This window comes from Oryza brachyantha, chromosome 11 (assembly GCF_000231095.2).
Source record: "Oryza brachyantha chromosome 11, ObraRS2, whole genome shotgun sequence".
Lineage (NCBI taxonomy): Eukaryota > Viridiplantae > Streptophyta > Magnoliopsida > Poales > Poaceae > Oryza > Oryza brachyantha.
In genome coordinates, this window is record NC_023173.2 from 12882498 (window position 1) to 12909050 (window position 26553).

At 39.6% G+C, this 26553-nt stretch overlaps 3 protein-coding genes across 3 annotated transcripts; 1 reads left to right on the top strand and 2 right to left on the bottom strand.

Moving 5' to 3' along the window:
* Nucleotides 1-5: 5 nt before the first annotated feature.
* LOC102700471 lies at nt 6-4373 on the bottom strand. Its single transcript, XM_006662903.3, has 15 exons — nt 4094-4373; nt 3282-3376; nt 3074-3187; nt 2869-2973; nt 2691-2762; nt 2312-2424; nt 2070-2207; nt 1915-1983; nt 1722-1809; nt 1569-1640; nt 1391-1491; nt 1130-1247; nt 995-1054; nt 555-665; nt 6-340 (listed from the first exon to the last, which is right to left on the bottom strand). The coding sequence occupies exons 1-15, from the start codon at nt 4242-4244 to the stop codon at nt 230-232; spliced, it is 1518 nt and encodes a 505-aa protein (XP_006662966.1). The 5' UTR covers nt 4245-4373; the 3' UTR covers nt 6-229.
* A 3646-nt stretch (nt 4374-8019) lies between these two features.
* LOC102705960 lies at nt 8020-10134 on the bottom strand. Its single transcript, XM_015842367.2, has 4 exons — nt 9721-10134; nt 9533-9591; nt 8554-8671; nt 8020-8293 (listed from the first exon to the last, which is right to left on the bottom strand). The coding sequence occupies exons 1-4, from the start codon at nt 9933-9935 to the stop codon at nt 8215-8217; spliced, it is 471 nt and encodes a 156-aa protein (XP_015697853.2). The 5' UTR covers nt 9936-10134; the 3' UTR covers nt 8020-8214.
* Nucleotides 10135-19366: 9232 nt separating this feature from the next.
* Nucleotides 19367-25541, top strand: LOC102706237 (probable indole-3-acetic acid-amido synthetase GH3.13). The gene is made up of 4 exons (XM_040529033.1): nt 19367-19749; nt 19837-19938; nt 20049-20845; nt 24679-25541. Exons 1-4 carry the CDS (start codon nt 19367-19369, stop codon nt 25266-25268), a joined length of 1872 nt encoding a protein of 623 aa, XP_040384967.1. The 3' UTR covers nt 25269-25541.
* The last annotated feature ends 1012 nt before the right edge of the window (nt 25542-26553 follow it).

The window sequence follows — 26553 nt, forward strand, 5'->3', positions numbered from 1 at the left end:
GCAACAAATAATTTGTTTACTGTAATTGCAATGCTTGTTTTGTGATTTACAGACTGCCTTTGTCACTCACATTGAAAAATGAAATATATCAATCTTACTTACAGCATAAATGAAATATATAATATTTCTGACATTATGGTACATCAGATAACTGCACAAAAGGAGAAAACGGTCATTTGGGATTATCACAATGTGCATTTCAGCGCGTCGAGATCTTCAGATAAAGAACTTATGGACCAGCTGAGGTTTGTTGAGCTCGCATCACCATTTCTTCAGTAGTAGTCCCTATAATGTCATTTGCGCGCTTCAGGGGAACACAAATAATTCTCCCAATTGAATCCTGAGCAGAAAAAAATATTGTCAGAATCAGGAACCTTGAAATGGGCCAAGGATCAAAAACCTTGAAAGCAAACAAGTGAGCTAGATCTGTGAATAAAGGGATTGTTCAACGATTATATAAGGTAATTTGGTCCTTTTGATGCTGAAGTTATATATGCGTTATTTAGCTCAGATGAGAAACAAATATTTTGCATGAATCCCATTAATAATCTTACCCGAGATACAATACCAAGCTTTTCTAGCTTCTTTACAGCGTCAACAACGTCAAAATTGCACTCAACACCAAATTCTTCCTTAATGAGCTGTTCACAGCGTGAATCGAGTTCCTATAAATGGCAACAAGTAAAATGCGTCAACTTCAGAAAAAAGTCATATATGATGAGTCTTAATGGCATACAAGTAAAGATGACTTCATCCTCCAAACTCCCTATTTATAAAATGAACTTTGATGCCACAAAAACCAAATTCAAAAAAATTAGTTTTTGTCATGTTTCAGATGAAACAGAGAGATATGTCCAATAAAAACTTCCCAAGCAAATAATGATGTGTGAAAACCATGGAATGTAATAATGTCAATTCAAGGCGATTAAGAATATTATGGGTAACTGAAAATATGGCATAAAATTTACTAGTAACAGGGAGCATGGTTACTCACTTGTACAGTTGCCTTTCCTTGCTCCATCAAAATGTAGTAAGAAACAATGACCTCTTTAACCTGCAAAGAGTTTTATCTTATGTCAGTGGCATATACAAGACAAGTTGCGCATAGCAAAGAGAAGTTCTTCCATACTTCTTGCTGGATCACATCATCACACAAATGCAGAAGTGTTCCTTTTCCACTGTCAAGCTGTTTATCATACATTGATTTTGTAATCAAATTTTGATAAGCTACCATATTTGCCTGAAATCTGTTTCATAAGAGAATAAAATAAAATTTTCTGTAAGCATTATATCAGGAAATTGACCATGTGGGTAAACAACTGATATTTACCGAACGAAAGGTTTAACAAATATTTTATTCTAGTGGAGTATGATAAGGTAAACCACTTACGTGAAATAGATCTTAGCACAGTATCCAACTAAACCAGACAAGATTGCTATGACAACCCATATATCAGCCTTTGGCATTTCAAGAGAACCTATGAGAGTGACCTGAAAATAAAAGGTTATTAGATGCTGAAATATTAGCATATCAGCATGGTTTGGCATCTAGAGCATAAGATACATACCAACCCAATCACAGCAGAAACAAGAAATTTCACCCAATCCATTGGAGTTAAACTAGGGTTCTTCTTCTCTGGCTACATCATAAATACTGTTATTATCAGGTACCCACAGGAAGTATGATGGAACATCACATATGAAGCACACTTCTCTATTACCAGAACTAATTCCATATCAGCCATTGGAATATTTTTGAAATGCTTTACAAATATTCCTCGATCCGGTTTAACCTCTGTGCTTGCTCTCCTGAGTTACAATCAGAACAAGAAACTATGTCAGCGTACTGGGAGATTTAGAAGTAGTAAATTAGTTAAGCTAGTTAGGTGAATACATGAATAACAGAATAGATACCTATATACCACAATCATCCTTTCAAATGTAGGTTCTTGAATTGTCATTGGACTTAGTAGATTCTTTATGCTGCCAACCCATAAGGAAAATGCACATTAGATAGAAATTTAGTTTTAGTGTAAAAAATCTACTACGGGTAAACGCTAATCAACAACCTCAGCTCCATCTTTTCTAAGCGAATACGCTCAACAGAAAAATCTTGTTCTTCTACTACATCATTAACTTCGTCATCAGTCTTCTTTGTGTCCTTTTTGGGCCTCAATCGCTGTTTCTTAGAGAACAATTTATCAATCCTGTTGTAAAACCAACATGATCGTTTTGCATTACCAAATTAAACAATTATCCTCCAATCAAGAAATTTTGAGAAAATGAATGTTATTGAACCACATTATAGTACCTTGTAACTCTGAGCAATGATCTCCACAACCGTGATATGATTACATCCACTTTCTCAATGAAGAAGTAATCAGTTGTCTTATCGATTCCAATGCCCCGACGGAATATAATGTACTGCAATAGTAGTGCTTAATGTGATAATTATCTATGTAAGAGATAATGTAGAACTGAAAAAAAATGCATTGAACATCAAATGTATGCCATCATGAGGTATCAAATAGCAAGGGAATAGTGGTTTGGAACAAAAATGGCCGCCTTTTTTTTGGTTGCATTCATTATTTTTATCCGTACTGTTGTTCTCAAAAGTGTAATCTTATGATAAAAGCGTAATCTTACAATAAACCGCATCAAACGTCCTCTTGAAAGTTAAAAGTCTATACCTTATCTGCGGATGCTGGTAGATTATCATGTGGATGTGCTTTGAAGTACCTTGTCAACAACTTCTTGTCTACCTAGGATGGTTTAAAAAAAAAGTTAATAAGCAAGTGAAATGGATTATGGATCATGCATCTTTATGGCCCCTTGATTGACGACGATGTTGTAGAAATAGGTTCAGACCTTGGATTCATCAACTTTGATTGGTAGATTCAGAAGATATTGACCAGACTGGGCTACATCATACTCTTCATCAGATAACAACTTGAAGTTACTCTTTTCCATTACCTAGTACCATGAGTATTTTTGAGAACAAGGGGAGTGTCAGTCACTGTCAAATCTCACAGACAACATGTAGCTGTATCAAAGTTTATGGATAGTGGTTGACCTGAAACATGTAGGTTAAGAAATTGAGTTCAAGTGTTTCAATCTCATCTGGTCTCAGGCTTTGCTGCTCCAAACTCTTGACGCCATTTACAGGATCAAATAGGGCATACAATTGCTGAACCACAGCACAACATTCAGACAAATGAAACTTGATCAACTGAGGGAAAATTATGAAATAAGAAATGAATTAAAGAGAGGAAATGGCCTACCATTAGGTCCTCAAATTGCAGAAGATACCAAGCACGAACAGTGTACTCCACCCTCCTACATAGCTTCAAGAACTCGGCACGATCCTTATCTTGCTCTAAAGATTAAATCCAGAGGATGTGTGAATTATTACAATGTAAATAAAATCACACAATTTCAAGTCCACAATTCCAAACAACAAAATTTCACATGTGGAAAAGAGTAAAAGCAATTCAGAGAATTTGCAAAATACCAGATTGTTAACTCCAATATGTAATTACTGCGGATTGCCAATGTACTGAAATTTGATTAATTAAACCTGACCTATAGCAACATTTTAGACAGAAACAAAATGCATCACATTTGAGTATTACGATCACCGGAAAACATAAAAAATCGATTAGATTTCAAAATCTCCTTCATGCAAGACAGATATTAGTAAATACTGTCTGCAAGTAACACTTATTCAAATTAACGCATCCTAGCCCTTTCTTGTCGCAATTCAAACTTGCAAAACAGCATACAGTCATAGTTCGTTGACGGCTAGGGATGGGCGCTCGGTCCACGGGTTATTAGTTTAAATAAATAAACTAAGTTTTATTTCTAAGATATAAAAAAATAAAACTAAGTTTATTTATTTGAACTACAGATGATCATGGGTCGCATGCAGCCCAGAATTGCATCCGGAGAGAAACTAGCGAAGAACAGAAACAACCAAACCGCGCATGTTCGTTTGCCCCTCCCTCCCATTTTCCAAACACTTCGCCATGGCAGCCAATCCAATACGTGGGATGGATCGGATCGATCGATCGATCGATGAAGATTTATAGCATACCGATGAGGTAGGCGAGCTTCATGATGAGCTTGGGCTTGAGGATGGGGATGACGGACTCCCTCTCCAGCCGTATCACCTCCTTCACCACCCCGTCCTTCTTCTCCTTCCTCATCCTCGCCTCCATCTCCCTCGCGGCGGCCGCCGCCTCCATCGTTCCGGGGCGGCTCGCAGCAGCGTATATACACCCAACCCGAATCCGACCGGTGCTCTCGGAGCCGGAGCCGGAGCCGGAGGCGTGGAATGGCGGCAAGGGATGGCGTGTGGCGGCAAGGGAAGAAGACGATGCGCGCGCGCGAGAGGGAAGAGAGAGAGGGGGGCTCGCTAATCACAGGGTTGATGGAGTTAATTAATTAATTAATTAGTTAATTAGGTTGATGGAATGATTAGCGCTGGAAAGAGAAGGGGAATTGATACCAAAAGTAGGTAAAAGAAAGAGAGGAAAAAAAAGGCTTCCAGAATTGGTTCATGGAGAGACTCGTAGAGACTTGTAGGATGTGTTTGGTTCGTGACGAGTTAGGTTTTTGGCTCTATCCTGTATAGGATGTATTGATTTTATTTTTTTGTTTGGTTGGATGGATAGGATCTTGTTTTTTGTTTGGTGGAAGGGATGAGATGGAATGGGTTAGACCTGTTTTTTGTTTGGTTGAAGAGATGAGATGGGATAAAGGCGGTCTCTCATATCCAAAATAAAATATTAAATTCTAGGATTAATATATAAATAACTTAAAGTAATAGAATGTATATTTATACAAGTAATATATTTTAAATAATTTTAATAAATAAAATAGACACCCTTCTATACGTCGTGGTCGTCCTAGGACGGATCCGTCCCATCGTTTTGGTGGGATGAGTTGGACCTAGATCTGAGAGAAATATTACTCTCCTGGGTCCAACCCATCGCACCCATCCACCAACCAAAACCACCAACCAAACAGGGTCAGGGATGGATTGGCTCTGTCCCAACCCATCCCATCCCTGGAACCAAACACATCCATAATGTGCCGGGGCGGGCCGAACGAAAGCCTGATATGGCCTACAATAGTTTTTTAGAAAATTCAGACATAAGTCTTTGCGGTGACGCCGCTCCTCCGTGTGTGGGATAGCAATTTTGCTCACGGGTATGTGTACCTGTTAGTACCTGATCCGATGAGTATAGGTATAGATGTAATTTTGCCCATAAGCATACCCGCCCACGACCGCACTACCTAATGGACAACGGCCAGGTTTAGTTTTTATCCGCGAGTTATGATTTCCCCCCAATTGACCATATAAAAAATCATATATATTTTATTGTGATATTATGGTTTGGTTGGTAGTTCACTATTTTTAAGGTGATACTACGATTTTGATATCATTGTTCTTTGGCAAAATTTGCTACAGGGCATCGAAAAACGTGTAATTAGCTGGTGGACACCGTAAGATCAAGAATTTGCTGTAGGGCACCAAAAAATATGGTAATTAGCTAGTATACACTCCGGCCATTATTTTATTAATTTTGGCGTAAAAAATTTTAAAAATGACAAGATTGCCCTCGGTGGTCGGTTCGACCCCGTCCTCGCCGTAGCTGGGTCACCGTTGCCGCTGTCTGCTCAGCTGTCCCGTAGGTTAGGGTTCGGGTGTGGTGCGGCGTCGAGACTGATTGGGTCTGGTTCGACCAGACACAGTCAGCATAACGGGTTAGCCCCCGAGGGTAATCTCGTCATTTTTTAAATTTTTGACTCTAAAATTAATAAAATAATGCCGGAGTGCCTACCAGCTAATTACCATATTTTTATGGTGCCCTGTAGCAAATTCGTGATCTTACAGTGTCCACCGGCTAATTACACGTTTTTTCGATGCCCCGTCGCAAATTTTGCCTTGTTCTTTTTATTTATAATTTTGAGTTTATTGTTTCTTTTACTATTTTTTATTTTTTATGTATATTGGAGAAGAAATTAAGGATATGTTTATTTGAAAATACATACCGGGTATCCAGTGGGTACCTGTGCACCCGCCGGGTATGAGTATGAGTATAATATTTTGCCCGTTAAGTAATTCAGATACGAATCAGATATTCATTGCGTATCGGATCGAGCATATTTCTGCTCCATTCGTATCCGGCCTGACCCTTTGCCATCGATAGTACGCAAGTGTCATTTCTCCGTGCTTGTTCGCCACCGGCGCTCTCCCCGCGCTCGCGTCTCCATCACTGCTCACCCGTGCGCCCACGTCCGCGCCACGCTGCTCGCCTCGTTCGGCGCCGACCTCTGCCCACGCTACTCCCCGCCGCCGGCGCCAATCTCAGATCTCGTCTTGTATTTGTGTAGTCGGTCTCTAAACTTTTTTTTCTTCAATAAATTAGCTATCGCCGTTCAATCTAGTCCAAAGAGATGTGTTAGCCTAGTGTGGGCTGAGCCCATATGTAGTGACTGGGCCCAAACAGATAGCGGGGTGTGTGCGGCCCAATTTGTAGTTGGGCTCCAACGGGATTGGCGGGCTACGCGCGGGCCTCTATAATTAGTCCTGAACGGTGTTGCGGTCCACGCGCGGCCCTTTTTATTTTATTGGGCCGGAACGGACTGCTGTGCACACGTGGCCCAATTTTTTGGCCCGGCCCATGTTAGAGCCTTACCGGTTTCAGCCCACGACGCCATTGCTATACAAAATGCGGCAGCCGATTTTGGAACGGCTCTCTTGCATGGCCTATGTACATACTCCCTCTGTTTTTTAATATGATTTTTTATATTTGACAGTTCGTTTTATCTTTTTTTTAAAAAAATAAAATTATAAGTCTAACTTAAACTATATTTTGTAATAAATAAAATTATAACAACATATTTAGTAATTATGTAATTTTTTAACAAGACGAATGGTCAAAAGTATACTAAATATTAATGGCATTAAATAAAAAAGGAACTTACTCCATACTAAAATAACTAACCACTTTCATCAATTTAAGATAAATTAGGACTCATGTAAAATAACCTCTATGTTCCTATCTACTTGTACTCCTAATTTAAGATAAATTAGGAGTACCTTTTTGGTTATGAAAAGATGTGCAGTAATTGTGCATGCCCCTACCTAGTCTATTTTATTTTCTTTGTAGTCACTAAGTAGTTTATTTTGGGATGGAAGGAGCACGTTCTTGCTAAATTGCTACTGCCTCATTTTAACGCTAGTATTTGTTCAGTTAAGAGAAAACAAAATGGCCTCATCATGGTTTTTGTTGGATTAAAATATTACTATCTCCGTTTTATAATGTAAGACTTTCTAGCATTATCTAGATTTATATGGATACTAATGAATCTAGACATATACATACAACCACTATACATTGATCAATAGATATATCTAAAAATAGCTAAGCCTTACGGTATGAAATGGAGAGAGTAGCATTCTATAGGAAGTGAAACTGAAACCAGTGCAGTTCGCTCTTAGAAAAACGTATAATATTCACAACTACTAATATGTACTCCAGTACACAAACACTACTTATAAGCTACTCCATTACTAAAGAGAAATTTTAGGGTATTTAAGAAAGCACATAGAGCTACCAAAATTTTATAAATTTTTTTATTACATCCAAGTATTAGGTAATTAGAGGTATCAAAATTTATATTAGAAAATCTGATACCTTCTAATACCATCTTATGAACGGTAAACAACCTTAAGTCTGAAACTTTAGGAACAATAAAATTTTAGGACAAAGGGGATGTAATTTTTGGCAAATGCTTCTCATTTGTTTATACCTCAAAGATGCATGACACTTTTGACAAAATGCAGCCTACAATGTAAAAAAAATACGGTGAATTGATCCCCCTAAACCGTCCCTGATGAACGTTGACAAAAATAAATGACCAATTGTGCATCTTTTTTTTTAAGGATTGCTTTTGCCAATAGGCATTTCAAATTTGAGTTTGCATCTTTTGGCATCAGATGAAATAGGCTTTCCGAGAAGTCCATTTTTTTTTGTCAATAACATGGGATGGATATCTTCACCCCAAAAGTGTTGGTTTCCTGCAATACACAAACTTTGCCATGGAGGTCCTAGCAGTATATAACAGCGCGTTTGAAAAGACAAAATTGAAAAGACTCTTGATGCTTTCCTCCACTCCAGTGGATCATCTCTTATATTTTTGCATCTAGTAGACACTGTTCAAGTAGAAGAAGATGCCAAGCAATGCGAGTATCCCGACGGCGATACCAATAGGCAACGCTTGCCTGCAAATCAATCAACAAAGGTTTTTTGTTAACTTGATTAGTTCATGCACCATGAATCAAGATTCAAGGACTTGTTTGGAACGCAGGATGTTTTTTTTAACGAACTTAGGTGAAATCTGACTAATTTGGAGTATGAAATTCACTTGCTCTAATTTGGTCAACATATAGAAATTGAATGCGCAACTCATACATTAGCAGCTCAGATTTAATTCAATAACTTGGGTTTCTTTCTTTCTTCTGTATGCATAAAATTTACTTACCCAACAGCTTCATCCTTCTTCAGCTGCTCCTTCCTAGCTTTGCGGGCATCCGTGGCGTTCGCGTTCTTGGACACCTTTGGCTCGTAGGGCTTGAACCTTCTCTTTGGGGCTCCACAAACTGCATCAGTAATGCAAATCAATCATTCAGTAATGCAGACCAAGTCTGAAAGTATGGTTCTCCTGAAACCTGAATTAATACAAATATGGTTCTTTGTAATCCTTTGAAACTGTAAACATTTGTATGCAAATGCACTGAGCACTGTAAAGGATGTTCTTGCTCAATTTGTCTTGAAACAGGGGAAGACACTGCCAGTTGCAAATTGTGGGTGGTCTAACATATGGATTATGGAACAAAACTGATGTCAGTAAAAAAAAATAAAATTCAGGCCATACAAACATTTCAGTGTATAACATAGAACAGAGCCTAGGGGGTGTTTAGATGGTGAAAATTTTTTTTTTGAATGTCACGTCAACATTTGACCGAATGTCGAAAGAGGTTTTCAGATATGAATAAAAGTATGAATTTCACGGCTAGCCTATAAACCACGATACGAATCTTTTGAGCCTAATTAATCCGTCATTAGCACATGTAGGTTACTATAGCACTTATGGCTAATCATGATCTAATTAGGCTTAAAAGATTCGTCTCACGATTTCTCCCATAATTGTACAATTAGATTTTTGTTTAATCTATGTTTAATACTCCATTTAGATGTCTAAAGATTAGATGTGATGTTTTTAGATGAAAATTTTTAGGAACTAAACAATGCCTAATTGGTAAGTTCAATGGCCTTCTACCAAGTTGTGTGGTCAAGCATTGTAGTTTAGCTGTAGAGACCCCAAACATCCAAAAGAAAAAACATATCTTGTAATTGAAATTGTTATTTAGAGAGAGAAAAGAACAGCCTGCAAAATTTGTTAGGTTTTTTGCATAAACTGAAGGAGACAGACAAGGGGATGATGATGCGGCGTTTCTGACCGGGGCAGAAGTACTTGTCAGGCAGCTTGTCGAAGGGCGTCCTGTCGCTGTAAATGTACCTGCAGCGAGCAGAGCAGAGCACGCGGCGGCGTCACGAAATCATGCGCGGCATTGCGGGGGGAAGAACAAGTCACGGACCTCGTCGGCGCCGGTGCCGGCGGCCGGCGGATCGAAATCGAGGCTCTCACCCGCAGTCGCGGCAGATGTAGGCCTGCTTGGACGCGACGCCGAACCGCATCGTGATCCTCGCCGCCGTCGCCGCGGCGGCCCTGGCGCCGCGCCGTCGCGCTGGCGCCGGCAGCGGCAGCGCCGGCGCGCTGAAGGACGACCGGAGCTGCGCGCGCACCAGCGGCCGCGGCGACGACGGGGCCTGCAGCTGCAGGGCGGCGGCGGCGGCGGCCATCACCGCTAGCGCTAGGCAAAGAAACGATCGTGCGGGCGCGTCGCGTCGCGTGGCGAGCTCAAGATCTTGCAACAACAACAACAGCAAGAAGAAGAGGAGGAGGTGGTGGTGGTGGCGGGAGAGAGGGGATAAGAGGGAGCGGGAGATGATTGGTGCGTGCGGTGCCCGTGCTCTTTTTCCCTCGCTTTTTCTTCTCTTGGCGCGGCAGCGTGGAGGCGGGAGGACGGTGCATGCGTGGCGGCCATGGCGTCCCTTCGCGCGCTATCCCTCTCCTCTGGACGGGAGCGCCACTTGGCCAGCGCATCACCTCGCCTATGTCGAAACGGCAACCCCTGCTCCTGCCTCCCTACACGATACTGAATTTTTCAACCATAATCCATACAAAACAAAATCTCTCCGATGAAACACCGAGACTTTATTAATAAATCAAATTATAATAAAAAAATCGATATTATATATTTTTTTAAATAAGATGAAGGGTAAAACGTAGATAAAAAATCAACGACGTCAAATAGAAAAATCAGATGGAGTAGATAGTAAAAAAATCCTATAATTTCCTGTGTACTATACCAATCCTCATGTGGCGAGATCACGCACAGGGACTTGTTGGCGATCTCATCTTAGGCCTTGTTTAGTTTGTAAAAAAATTTTAAAAAATATCATATCAAATTTTTAAACACACATTTGAAGTATTAAACGTAGTCTAATTACAAAACAAATTTTAGATTCCGGCTGAAAACCGTGAGACGAATCTTTTGAGTCCAATTAATTCGTCATTAGCATATGTTGGTTAGTGTAGCACTTATGGCTAATCATGTCCTAATTAGGCTCAAAAGATTCGTCTCACGATTTTCCCCCATAACTGTGTAATTAGTTTTAGTGTTCATATATATTTAATACTTTATTTAGATGTCTAAAGATTTGATGCGATGTTTTTTAAAAAAGTTTTTAGGAACTAAACATGGTCTTACCTGGGCGAGCCAATCTGATCTCGGGGCTCGTTGAAGTCGTTAAAAAAATCGATTTAATACTAACCTATAAATAATTTTTTTATAATTTATAGTAGCTAATTAATGCAGCGTACGAGTAAGATTTATCAAAAGCGGTGATTATTTTGTTTTCCATGAAAAAAAACTAATGGTAGTTTGCAAACGAAAAATAATTTATAAATAAAAGTTTTATATACGTATTTTTAGCGATCTAAAAGTTAAAGTTAAGACTTAAAAAATAAACTTCGGTAAGAAAACCTAAAAATCAACTCCGATTTTCGGGTTAAAAATTTAAATTTTAGCTTATAAACATAAGTATAATTAAAAAGATAAGGGTGTCAGATTTTAGATCTCAATTTTTTCCTGGAAGGACATGGTCTATCTTCAGGGGAAGGAATTATCAGAACCAACGAAGAGAGAAACCAAACTCTGAACATCCAGAGAACTGAATTCTCTGTTTTCTGAAGAATTAGTACTCTGAAGAACATATCTCTGGGGAGTATGAAGATTAGGGGGGATCTACGATAGAATTTAGGGTTAATAGTTACTATTTACGACTGTAGATGTCATGCTTGTCGTTTTGTTCTTTTACTTCTGAACCTACATAATTCAGAGTTAACATCCCAGCTGTATGTGGACTGGGATCGATATAATCCCGATGATTGTAACGACAAAGGGCAAGAAGATTAAAAACTTATCTAGTTTAGTCTGTAGAACTCTCTGTTATGTTCATCCAAAGGAAATATGAGGCATAAAAATTCTCCTGATTTTAGGCATACCTAAATTTTAGGAATTGACTTAAAAAACCTATAAATATATTTTTTTAGCTTAATTCCTCAAGATTAGTTTTAGAGATCAATTTTCTCTTACCCCGCTCTTTCCTCTTTTCCATCTCTCCCTCCCTCCCGTGTCGTTACAGGCATTAGGGCTGCGTTCGGTGTGTTATGGGTAAGTTAACTTATCCCTGACACATAAAACGTAGTAATAAATTAGTATATGATTAATTAATTATTAATTATTAAAAATATAAAATAGATTATTATGATTATTAAAACAATTTTTCTATAGAAAATTTTTGCAAAAAATACACTATTTAACAGTTTGGGAAGCGTGTGCGCGAAAAATGAGAAGGAATAAGTTAACTAACGGGGGCGGCGAACGGGGCCTAGGGACGACGAGGAGGTAGGGCAGGCAGCAGCAGTCGCTGCCCTTCATTAAGCTCCTAGACCACGTTCAGTAAGGGAGAGGGTAAGTTAACTTACCCAATGCAAAAAAGGAAACAATAGATTAGTACATGGTTAATTAATTATTAATTATTAAAAAAAATATAAAATAGATTAATATGTTTTTTTAAAACAACTCTTCTATAGAAAATTTTTGCAAAAATATATCGCTTAGTTGTTCGGAAAGCGTGCGGACGGAAAAAGAGGAAGCTAAGTTATCTTGCCCATGCTGGCAAACACAACCCTAATCTCCAATGGCGACAAAGTGCCCTTACTCTTGCTCTTTGTGTCCTCGATGCCCAGATTGACATATGGGCCCTACATAAATCTACTTGGTGCCACGCAGGACGAAGCCACCTTTAAAGCTTTTTGAGGAGAGGAAATAAACCGATATTGATAGTTCAGGTAGGTTCTACATCTAGTATTGTGGTCAGGGGACGGACATCAGACTGCGTTAGATTAGGGACCTAATACAGACTTTTCGAAATTGAAACAATCATAACAGCCGAACGTGCATTTCAAATCGAGCCCAAAGGTTAGCCCAAAGATCGCAGATACGGCATGTATGCCTTTGTGCTTTCTCTGTTCGATGGTTCTCAGGCAGGCAAGCTTGTAGCCTGTTGGCAGCGACTGCTTATGCTTATACCAAAGACATGATCTAAAATTTGACAAAATATCACTCGATAAAAAAACAATTATCTGACATCTCAATCTTTTCGCTTCTGCTTATGTTTGTAAGCACAAAGTTGTATTTTAAATTTTAAATTTTAGAGTTTTTTTTACCGAAGTTTATTTCCAGTCTTAACTTTTAGATCGCTAAAAATACATATATATAAAAGTTTTATTCACAAATTACCTTTCATTTGCAAATATGCCATGATCACCCCCTGAGTATTTAGGCGCTTATATATCCTACAAACTATTTCAGGTGCTTGAAAATTGTAGACTCTAGAAGGCAATCTCTGTACCTGATAAGCAAATTTTTTTTTCTGCTGAGGTGTTGCCGAAAGACATAATCCAGTAAGAAGTTCAGTCCATCCCGGTTGGAATTAAACTGCTCATTAATTTGTTAGATGATGGGAATCCCATAAACCGTTTATTATTATATTTGCGTAGTTGTGCAATTACACCTATTTCCATGTAACCTGCATAATTATCTGTGCACAATTTCCAGCTCCAAACAGGCACATCACACTGAACACAAGCTCTTCAGGTCAAAGGATTCCTCCTGATCTTCTCCTCACCCACCTGAACATATGTGCCATCTGCATGCAGCTGCAGGAGAAAGACAATTCAGAAGATTCAGAAAGGAGGCAGTTGGAATCAAAGCATTGCATCTGAAAATTGTTTCTTTTCTGGATGGCTAGATGGCAGCTAAATTTTATCTCTCAGATGCTGCTGCAATCTGATCAAGAAACACTATAGCTGAAGATTTGGTCGGTGAGAGCAAGACAGTTATGTGAGCTTAGCTGCAATAACATATGGCATCATGATCATGCTAGCTGTGCAGGAGTTAATGGCTGGTGATCAGAAGAATAATCCATGTGCATGGCTCATGTGGAGGTCCTTGGAGGGAGGGCTACAGGAGCTATAGAATAGTGGCCATTTCTTGCTTGGAGAAAACAAGGGGATGGTTTAGTTTATGGGCATTGCGCCATGTGAGCTAGGCTTATTATTCCATCAGCTGAGAGCAAAGCACTTGAGTTCATGTGGCCTGTCTCCCATGGTGATCCTGCAGGGGTTTTCACAAAGCACAAGTTGTGACTTGTTCTTAATTTTTTTCTCCCTCTCCTCTTCTTTTGTCTTAGAGTAAGTTTAATAATATAGCCAACTACGAGCTTCAATTCATATATAGTCAATTCATACAATAGTTAACTATAAAATATTAATACATGGTCTCACATGTCGTACACACACTGTGTCTTGGAGGTCGTGCTGTAGCTAGTTACAGATTAGTAGCACACTACTCTTCCCTCTCGTTTCTTATCTCTTTAAAATATATTTATAACTAGCTTATAGTCTACTATTGTACTTACTCTTAGAGCAAGTTCAATAGTATATAGTATAGACAACTACTAGCTCCAATTTATCTATAATTAATATAATAGCCAACTCATATAATAGTTACCTACAAAACATCAATATATGATCCCACATGTCATACACATATTTTGTCTTGGAGCCCGTGTGTAGCTGGCTACAAATTAGTAGCTCACATCTCTTCTCTCCTCTCTTATCTCTTAAAAATATGCTTATAGCTGACTTATAGCATGCTATTGTACCTGCTCTTAGGACCACTCATTTCTTGGATCTGCTGCGCTTCGGTCGCCGCGCCCATCCTGTCAAAATGATTAGATTCAGAGACAACACTTTGCATCAGGGAAAAAGAAAATACTGACCACTGACTAGTGTGACTGTGCTGTGGTGTGAAGTGTGTACCAGGATCAGACTAGGTAATAGATCCATGTGCTTATTGGCTTTGCTCAACAAGACAGTTTTTTAAAACTAATTAATTTTAGAATATTGGTGTCTGTTATATAAAAAAGGGGAGTTTGTTTTCTCTGAACGGTAAGTTTAGTTTGCAAAATCATCCTTTACCAATGTTTTTTTGGCATATAACTACATAAATAAGTAAACCGCATCGAAATTGTGAAAACACCTTATGGTCAGGGGTGGGAATAAGCCAAGGCCCGTAAGTTCTTTCATAACCCTATTTAATTCTTAAAAAAAATTTAGGTCAAAACTCTATACAATTTTATTTTCAACTCGTTTTGAACCCGGCCCTTAAATTTTATAGGCAAAATAGTTGGGCCCATTACCACCCCTACTTATAGTTATCAGTCTATAGTGAGCCTAGCTACTACCTAGTTACTGAAAAGTAATACAACATTCATATAATGTGCAAGATAAGTTTTCCAACTAAAAAGTCAGTTGTACTTTGCTAGCATTTCATTAGCTCAACAAGCTTTGAGTAGGGTTATTACCCATACAATTGCATCCTAATGGGAGGCATGAGAGTAGTGAGATCTCACTGATGCCTTGTGGTCCTCAGGACAAGATTTTCGCGGCTGTACTTTGACACAATATTATCTCATCAAACTACAAAAGAATGCATCTTTGGAGGATGTTAACATTGTTATCACTAGTCAAGAAAGTACCAAGTGGTTTCCTGAGAGTTCTTATTCTAATGTAACATGTATATAAATTGGAAAGGGTGACATGACACAAAGCAGCTCTATGGATCATTGAAACGACCAATTTAGTATTTTTTTAATAAAAAATTGCCTAATATTTGATCCACTCGAGTCGTCGTTGACCAGGCAAATGATGATGTACTGCTTGCTATCGAATTTTGGGTTTTGTGATATGAGGTAGCTTCAAATGCAAAAGATGCAAATTTTTATATTGTAGAGCAGATCCAAACACAATAAATAGATGAGCATTTGTTTAAGTGAAGAGGTGCCATCGGTTTACGAAATATTGGTTTAGAAGGTCATTGGTCAACCAAAATCGGAGGAATTAGTTTACCAAATTTCAGCATTTCTGATAAACTACCGTATAGTTGCTCAGAGACATGAACCGGTCATCACTCGAATAATGCAGATTTCGCTCCATAGGGTGGCAAATTGCATTCATTCCTCCAAACTTGGTAGTTATGGGTTGATCAAATTATTTAGTTGCATTTGTTAATTTGTACCTTGTTAGTTATGCGTTGATTGAAAATATTAAGTGTACTCATTAGTATCAAATCAATGTCTTGTTTCCTGAATTTCGATTACACCAAGATGCCCATCTGGATCCTATCTATATGTGGTAAAAAGAACTATACCACCAACACAAAGTAGATCAACATTGGTAAGCATTGACCTTTTGTGAACAAGAATCAAAGTGGAGAAAAGACACTGAACATACAACCCATGGTTCACATTGTTAAATTGATTATGTCTTTTTTTTCTTTTTAGTGTTTTTTTTTCAGATATATGCATTTCATTCTGGATGATGCAGAGCTGCAGAGTTGTGAGTTTGAGAGAGTGCTATGCAATGGATTTGGCTTCTAATATATAAACCAGCTTGTGCCAGAGGTGACATGGTTCTCCTTGTTTTCCTCCTCTTTTCCTGCCCTTTTCAAGGATCTTCTGCCCCCTGCACAATTAATTTGTTGTCACCTGCATCTTTGCTATTTTTCTTGGTACATTTTTCCTGTTGCTTAAATTCAAGAACCAAATCCAGCAGATCCCAATTGAATTGATATATTCAGTAAACAACAGGCTTATCCTCTCCCATCACTGTGTGAATTTTGCTAGCAAACAATAAAACAACAATTTCTTTTTATAACATTTGTTCTTAGCAGACAGGCCCAATTATTTACTGTCTCTGTTAGCATTAGGTGTTGATTGACTATATCAGTTTCTCTCTTTCCAATGCAGGCCTATATAGTCACACTGTCTGGTTTTCTACGACTGAGATGCAGCTCACAGCACTGTAACATGGCCCTAATTAGTTTAATTAGAAATTGTTTGTTTACAAGAAGTGGTGCATTATGATCAAAATTAGCTAGGTTCTGCAAACAAGTTGCAGAATACAACAACTAGCAGAAAGTTTGCTGAAGTAAGCTGGGACTTAATTTTGCACAAGTTGCAGAAGTTCAGTCTTTGCAGTCTATGGTCTATGAAAACTGATTACCTAGCCATAATTGGAGATCTGGATTAATTTCCATTACCCAAAAGGGCTTATAATTGAAGCTAGTGGAGAAATGCTAGAGACATTCACAGAAAACTTAAACTTTTAATCCAGTAACAAATAACAGAGACTACATATGGGTGTGCCAATTTATTGAGAGCAACATGACAAAGTTAAAATCAATCAGCTATATGTCACATCTTATTCTAATGGCAGCAAGAGACCAAAAGCTGGACAGCTAGATGGTGCAGACCTGACCTTCTGATCTCCCAAAACTTATTCTAGATTGGCTAAATTATCTCACATCCGATTTAAAAGATTGGCTGATTAAAAAAAAACCAATCAAGGTTGTCAAGTGTTGCAACAGTACAGGGGAGGCTGAATAATTCAATTGAGAACCTACTGACAAGTTTGTGTTCTTATTTTTTTAGAAAAAGAGTAATTTTATAGTATTTGAGAAGGTATCAAGAGATACCAAAATTTCAGTATAAAATTTTGGTACCTAGGTACTAGAATGTACCAAATTTTACACTAAAATTTTGCTACCTCACAGTACCTACTCTAGGGTTGTAAAATTGCTCTTAGAAAAAAGCAATTTTAAAAAACAGTGGTACCTCAAGGATAAGAAAAAAACTCCTTAAAAAATAGTCGAATTTGTTGGTACTTCTTGGCAGGCAGGCAGGCAAGCGATGATTGGATTCAGAAATAAGCAGCAGCAAAAGAGAGACAGCTTCGGATCAAGAGACTTTCCCATGTGTGGTGTCATTATACTCTTGACTGAAATTAAGGTGTTCCAACAAGTCAGCTTAACATTCCACTAAAAATGCTTCCTTGATAAGCACCCATAAAGCATCAAAACAACAAGAGACGTATTCCAGATATTAAAGTAACTTCCAGAGACACATCTGGTCACTGGAAATTGTACTGATCTGAGATTCATTTTTCTTGCCTGAAAATATTTCTGTCAAAGTCCATACTTTGTGTGTGATCAGTTCAGACTGTTGTGTCAATGCCAATCTCACTGGCACTTGATTGAGCATCAGATCACAAATTTAAAAAACTAGGATCACAAATAAAACTAAATGAATTAAAAACGTTTAAAATATTTCCATCAGATAAACAAATCTGTAACAGCATCAACAGTACATTCTAGGTGACATGGCTATCCAACAAAAAAAATAATATTGCCCATTAGAGTAACAGTTTCGGCCTGCCTCAGATTGGTCAAGGAATCAAATGGACTCCAGTATTTTACACCTGAAAGGGCATCAAAAGAAATATTTCTCTTCTTTTCTTTTTTTCATTGTAGAACCTGCAGTCTGTCAGATTGCCAGCTGAAGAAGTAGAAGAAGAGCAAGTTCAGAACCTTCAGATGCTTATGTACTTCTAAACGCAATTTGTTTTCCTCTCTGTACGCAGGAGAAGAATGACAAGTTGACCTAGCTTTTCGTCAAACTCAAAAAGGTTCAATTTTCTGTAATTATTTTTACCCTTTGCCTGTTTGCTATATAAATTCTCTGAAATTCAGCCTCTCTCTGAAGTTCAGAGTCCATACCACCCCTATCTTTCCGCTTTTGTTTATATTTATAAGTCAAAATTTAAATTTTTAACTTTAAAATTAGAGTTGATTTTAGTTTTTTTTACTGAAGTTTATTTTTCAGCTTTGGATTTTAGATCGCTAAGAATACGTATATAAAAGTTTTATTTATAAACTATTTTTTATTTACAAATAAAAAGCTGAACATTCAACCCCCCGTGTGTAGCTTTAGGACAATCGACAATAACATTTGCACTGTCAAAGTACAGAGCAAATTAAGTCAGGTGAGTCATCTGATAAGAACTGAACTTTGGCTCTATTTGTCAATGAAGTTAAAAAAAAACAGTAGTCACAGAATGACAGAAACATAAAGGGACACTAAAATTAAGGAGAGGCAACCAATATGAGCTTTGACCCATAATACCTGCATCTAATCACAAGCTCCAAGACATGGCCACATGTGTAGGCCCTTCTCACACATACAACATGCACACACTACCTTCTGCTCTCTTTCCCATAATTTTTTTGCACCACACACAAAAAAATTTTACTCCTCCAAGTCCACACCACACCTCTCTCTCTCCTGAGATTTGTTTTAGTCTAACAAAAGTAACAAAAAATATCTCAAGGTATCGTTATCTCACGATACTAAATTTTTTCTGGTCGTTGGATCTAACAATGCACATCTTATTCAGCCAGATCCAATGGTGAGAAACGATTTGGTACCTCGAAGTACCAGTATCTCAAGGTACTTTTTGTTGGACCGAAGCAAATCTCCTCTCTCCCTTTCTCTCTCTAAAAGTTTATTTCTTTCTCTGTCTAAAGAGTATCTATCTTTCTGTCTAAAAAAAGTTTCCACATGCTTATCATGATATTGTATATAACACATAGAGACCAAGAGCAGCTCACCTCTGCAAAAACAGTAGCTGCACAAGAACACATACACAACAGAGAGTGTGAGAGAGAGAGATAGAGAGAGAGAGAGCTGGAGTGCATGCATGCATGGATCACCTAACAATGACGTCCACGTCTGAAAATGCGCTCGATCACCATGACGACCACGACGCTTCGTCGCCGGCGCTGCCGCCGATGATCCCGGGCTGCGACCCGCACGACGGCGCGGCGTGCCTGGAGCTCATCGAGGTGCTGACCGCGCGCGCCGGCGACGTCCAGCGGCGCGTGCTCGGCGAGGTGCTCGCCATGAACGCCGGCACGGACTACCTCCGCCGGTTCCTCGGCGACGGCGGCGAGGCCGACGCCGCGGCGTTCAAGGAGCGCGTTCCGGTGGTGGAGTACGAGGACGTGAAGACGTACATCGAGCGCATCGCCAACGGCGCCCCGTCGTCGCTCATCTCCTCCAAGCCCATCACCGAGCTCCTCACGAGGTAGGTTTGCGCGCCCTCCATCTCGCCGGCCGCCATGGCCGTTAACCCCGCAAGTACTGATCGATTTGGTCACGTGTGGCGGGGCAGCTCCGGCACGTCGGGCGGGCAGCCGAAGCTGATGCCGGCGACGGAGGAGGAGCTCGACCGCAAGACCTTCCTCTACAACCTCCTCGTGCCGGTGATGAACAAGTGAGTCGCTCGCTCTCGCCTCGCCGCCGTGTAGTTGATTACAAGAGCTTACTCACCGCCATCGATCGCCATGGCTGGGTTGGTCTGACAAGCGTCGCGATCGCTCGCAGGTACGTGGAGGGGCTGGACGAGGGGAGGGGGATGTACCTGCTGTTCGTGAAGCCGGAGATCACGACGGCGTCGGGGCTGGTGGCGCGGCCGGTGCTGACGAGCTACTACAAGAGCCGCCACTTCCGGCGGCGGCCGGACAGCCCGTACACGCGGTACACGAGCCCCAACGAGGCCATCCTCTGCCCGGACAGCCGCCAGAGCATGTACGCGCAGCTGCTCTGCGGCCTCGCCCGCCGCGGCGAGGTGCTCCGCGCCGGCGCCGTCTTCGCCTCCGCCTTCCTCCGCGCCGTCAAGTTCCTCGAGGGCCACTGGCGCGCGCTCTGCGACGACATCCGCGCCGGCCGCGCCGACCCGGCCGTCGTCACCGACGCCGCCTGCCGCGACGCCGTCGACGCGGTCGTCTCCCGCCCCGACCCGGACCTCGCCGACGCCATCGCCGCCGAGTGCTCGGTCGGGTCGTGGCGGGGCATCGTGCGGCGGCTGTGGCCGAGGACCAAGTACATCGACGTCATCGTGACGGGCTCCATGGCGCAGTACATACCCCTCCTCGAGTTCTACGGCGGCGGGCTGCCGCTGGTGTCGACGATGTACGCCTCGTCGGAGTGCTACTTCGGCATCAACCTCCGGCCGCTGGACCGGCCGGAGGACGTGGTGTACACGCTGCTGCCCAACATGTGCTACTACGAGTTCATCAAGGTGGAGAAGGACGGCGAGGAGATCCGCGACGGCGAGGTGGTGGACCTCATCGACGTCGAGGTCGGCGGCTACTACGAGCTCGTCGTCACCACGTTCACAGGTGAGCACGCCGCGCGCGTGTGCCCTTCAATTTCTTCCCATCTCCTGCATGCGTTCATCAGCGCCGTCCGATCGCAAAATCAACGGCCCAGATTCACCGAAACTCACGTTGGTGATTTTGTCAGTGTTAATTTCTCGCGTTTTTCTTCTGCCGTTTTCATGTAGAGGGAATTTAAGTTTCTAAAAAACTGTTAAAAATTTTAATATATAAAACAGTGAATTAATTATTCCGTGAATTATTAACTTCTTAGTAACGGCACAAAAATTACTATCGCAAAACAATACACAGCACGTAGGAAGGAGCCATTAATTGTTCAAAGAAATCATGGCTAAGAGATTAAGTGCCCATCTAGGTGATGATTAGCCATCCAAAATTGGGGATTTGGTTCTTTATATCTCTTCAAAATAGGAGTGGTTTTTAAGAAGGGTGAAGTCCCTTTCTAAGAAAAGAAGAATTGGGCAAGTGAAACTAATTAGTTTTTAATGTTGCATCATTCATGAAGATAATAATCATTCACCATGAGAAAAATCATCACGTAAGATCCATAGTAAAGATACGCAAATTATGAACTGCCATCGCACGTGAGAATGACATGTAGGACATGTTCCATGTGTCGACACACAACAGATGGTATTTTTACAGCTCCATGCATGATTTTTGCAATATGCACGGTATGTATCAAAGCAATGAACTGAAACTTTTTTGTGACGTGATACCATTCATGGCATGCATATATTGTCCAAAGATAAGTGCATTTTGTCTTTTAGACGAAAAGGTCACCTGTTCTCCCTTTTAACTTATTTTGATTTTTGTTTTGCCTTTTGTGGTCTCCCTTTTGTTCCTCTAATGGTGGACACAGACACACATGAATGAATCCTGCTTCCCTAAGCCACAGTGCATTGACTCAGTATTACTATCTCCTCCGTCACTAAATGTTTGACGCCGTTGATTTTTTTATATACGTTTGACTATTCGTCTTATTTAATTTTTTTAACAAATATGTAAAGCTATATATATATATATATATGCATAAAAGTATATTTAACAATAAATAAAATGATATAAAAATAATTAATAATTATATAAATTTTTTGAATAAGATGAATAGTCAAACATGTATGAAAAAGTCAACGACGTCAAACATTTAGGAATGGACGGAGTATTTCCACACGGTTCGATCTTAATTTGGATTTCAACAATGTTAAGTAACATCAGATCGACACATCTTTTCCCTTATGTATAGCTACTCTTTATTAATTTCTGAATATAGGAATTTTGCAATTAATATAAGCTAAGCTAGCACTGAAAGTCGATTGGTTGGGAGTCAGAGAATAATTATAATTCTTAGCTATCATTTTCAGTTAGTATAGTTCATGGCAATGCATGGGTGTTAACATAAAATATTTCTTTTAACAAATTTTATTAGCTTGCTGTACTTTCCATTTCTTTTATATTGAAGGAATAGGTAAGTACTATATGTAGAGCATATTTTTTTAGTTGCTTATGTTTCTTGTGATGAGATGTGACAAAACTAAAAAAATGGTAACTTGATTATTTGAGTAGATATTTTTTTCAGGGTTTGACCAAATAAGTTATAGCTTGGGATTCCCTACTAGGCCAATGGGGGTGTAGTGTGTAGAGTGCTTGACCATTATCTCCTCCTAGCTTGCCTATAGCCTTTCATGTCTGCACTTAATTATACTTACTTTAACCCGACATAGAGACGTTGGTATCAACTGCTTGCTCCCTCTCTGTAGTATGTATAAAATTATATAGGTGGGTGATGGAAATTACAGCCTACGTCGTATAATAATTTCATTTTTCGATTTCTATGTATATTTGATTGCTCATTTATCTTATTTGAAAATCTTATATAAAAATTGAAAAAACAGTCACGCATAAAGTAACATTTTTGTTTTATCATCTAGTACAAAAAAATACTAATCGCAAAAAAAATTCAAATAAGACAAAGTATCAAAATATAGTATCTAAAAACTGAAAAATAAACTTATTTCGGGACGGAGGTAGTATATTAGTGAAACATATGGCAAATGTTTATAACATACTAGTTAATTACAAACTAATTAAATATATATAGTTATTAAATAGAAACTACAGTATACAGGCATTGGTTAATGTTACCAGAGCGATATATATGGATCATCACACAAAAATTATGTGTATGGAAGGGTCAATGATCAATGGATGCCACAAGATCGAATTAGTTGATCCAGATGTGACATATTAAAACCTATACCCGGTTTCTTTGACTCTCCTCTCAACACTTCACCAATGCTACCAGCTGATCAATAAATTTATTATCTTCACCTTAATTATAGATTTGCATATCATTTCCATGAATAAACGGGACTGGGCATCATCTGATCGATGGATCCACCATGAACCATAAACTAATGCTCCTGAGGGGAAGTTTGTTTAATGCAGTACTGAATCAAAATAGATAGCAATTGCACGTGGAAAAGCTCTCTGATCCACAAGTGTATGGTGTAGCCTGGCACAAAGTCAAAGTGTCAATTATTGTAGCATGCATGAGTACCAGTGATGTTTACCAAGATATTTCAGCAATTTAAAGCCCTAAGTAGATTATTGTTTGTTCAGTAGCTTGAGATATATTTATATTATGATTTTTAAGAAATAGAAAGAAGAAAATATGGGTCTGATGGACAGTTAAGATTAGTAACTCTATCATTTACTTATTGCCTTTTTTGTTGTAGCCAAGATTTGAACTATCAAACTTAATATAAAGTTGATTTTAAGGTGTTCTTATTATAGTTTATTTATTTAGCATTGTTTTCTAAATTGCTAAGAACACAAATAAAAATGTTTTAATTATAAATTATTTTTTGTTGATTCGCTTCATTTTTATTTATTTTAGTTTTTACTTTAATGTCAATAGTATTTATAAAAATTTAAACCAAGACTATATTTTAAGTTAATTGTTAAGAGTTGATACTTGATTTATCATGTTGTAATGTTTATTTGTGTCACTTTAGAGAATAAATAATTATATAAATATTATAAGTAAAAAATATTTAGCGTAAAAGAACTATGACAGAGTTGGCCTAGGGTTCTCGAAATTATAGAACCGACCCTTCCGCAAGACATTGTCTTACCCTCAATCTGTTTAAGAGATTCTGATAGAAAAAAGGTGTTTATATAGAGGGGCCTTGCATATCCTTAGCAAAAGGGCCCAAGGTAATGCAAAGCCTGCAAACAGAAGCTTCCTGGGCTAAAAAGGCCTCCTTGCATTTTCTTTAGCCCAACATTATTTTTTCCCTTCTTGATTTCGATTTTTCATTATTATTTTTTGAACCTTTTCATTTTAATTTAAAACTAAATCTGCCCAAAACTAATTCTCAAATCTGAACATTTTGTTATGTCACCCCACCAGGCGTAAACAAATACACCATCATGTTATAAACAGTTAGTGTGGCAGTATTGTTCTACTATGGGCATTGGTTCAGATTTGCAAATATCTCTTGAGAGTGTTTATTTTTAAAATTTAAAAAAAATTTTGAATAAGATGAATATTAAAAATTAATACTCCATTTATTCTATATTATAAGACTTTCTAAGTCTGTCTAAATTCATCGATATATTAATGTATATGTTTTATATATATGTCTAGATTCATTAACATACATAAGAATCTAGATATAACTAAAATGTCTTATAGTATGAAACGGAGCGAATAACATCAAATTAAAAAAAATCAATTATTATTGTTGGTTGCTTGGTTGATCATTTTTTTTGGAAGCGATGAATGAAAGTAAGCTGATGGCGGTGGTGCAATTGAATTGATGCGGAGGCAGGGCTGTACCGGTACAGGGTGGGCGACATCCTGCAGGTGGCCGGGTTCCACAACGCGGCGCCGCAGTTCCGGTTCGTGCACCGCCGCAACGTCGTCCTCAGCGTCGACACCGACAAGACCTCCGAGGACGACCTCCTCCGCGCCGTCACCGCCGCCAAGCCCCTCCTCGACCCGCTCGGCTGCGTCCTCGCCGAGTACACCGCCTACGCCGACACCTCCTCCATCCCGGGCCACTACGTCCTCTTCTGGGAGCTCACCCCTCCTCCGCCGTCCCCCGCCTCCGCGCGCGTTATGGCCGCCTGCTGCGCCGCCGTCGAGGCCGGCCTCGACGCCGTCTACCGCCGCTGCCGTAGCCGCGACCGCTCCGTCGGCCCGCTGGAGATCCGCGCCGTCGCGCCGGGGGCCTTCGACGCGCTCATGGACCTCTGCGTGTCGCACGGCTCGTCGGTGAACCAGTACAAGACCCCCCGCTGCATCAAGCACCCCGACGCCATCGCCGTCCTCGAGCACCGCGTCGTCGGCCGCTTCTTCAGCGACGCCGTGCCGCACTGGGAGCCGCTCAAGGTCGACGCCGCCGCCGCCGACACCTGATCGCATGCAACAACGTCGGCGATGATGATGATGATGAGATGGATGGTTAATTGGAGTAAAACCAAATGCAAGTAGATAAATTGATCATTATGTGTGTGTGCGTGTTTAATTACTTAATTCCGTCTTCAGATTTTCACAGTTCGAGATTATTGGTCATTAATTAATTGTTAATTATTAGGGGCCATGCACGCATAGCCTGTAATTGTGTAATGTCAAATATTGCTCATTGACTCCATCCCAAAATTGTTGGTTAATTAATCAAGATGATTAGGTTAAGATATAATCAGGCTAAACTATTTTTTTTTGCCTTTTGTTTTTTTTGTTTGTTTTTGCGTTAGTTTGGTCGTTACCGTGATCCATCGACCTCTCTATACAAATTCTTGCAACTGTTCAGTTTTGCGAAACGATTACAGTTTTATGAAACATTCATACGACTATGTGAGGATAACTAATGCTCGCTCTGCCCAGGAATATAAACATTCTAACTTTGTTTAACTGAGATTAAGGTTATAATAATAAAATTATTTTGGTTTTCCTTACAAAAATAACTACCGCTAAATGTGTCTTAGGAAGTTAATTAAATGGTAGAAGTTGGGGGTTCATGATTATTAACAAGCAGGGTGGATCCAGCCTGAGGGTCGTGGGAGCTCTAGCCCCCACTACATGCTAGATCCCGTAAAAAATGAGGGAGAGGAGAGGGGAAGAAGAGGGAGAAGCCTAAGAAAGAAGAAGTAACCAGTCACCTAAACCTTAGATACTTAGTTACTGTATCGGCTCTTATTAATAAGAGGTGAAAACTGAAAAGGCAAAATGGTAAAATTATCATAGATGCTTGCATATATTTATTTGTGGAAGAAAGAAGCATAGATTAAGAAATGTAGCGCCATTTATGCAAATATATAAAGGCACCGCTGCTTGCCAGGCAACGACGTTCACTGTTCATTTGCCACCCAGCCGTTGGATCTGCAGTGCAGCTGATGCAATGGCTAAGACATATAAGCAATTAAATCAACCGGAAGATCACAATATGCAGGTGGATGGCAACCTGAATAGTCAAGAAAAACATGTTAATCCTAAAATTCATTTTCCTCACATTCCTGCAGGAAGTAGATCTGTGTCGATGCCTCTTGGAAGGACAGCATGATGGGAATTGGAGCATTTATGCTTGATCCAAGATGCCATAATACTATACTAATAAAGAGATTTTTTTTACTATTTTTAAAAAATATCTTAATGTACTCTATTTTTTAGTGTAAAAATTTATAAGCTTTAGTGTAATATATCT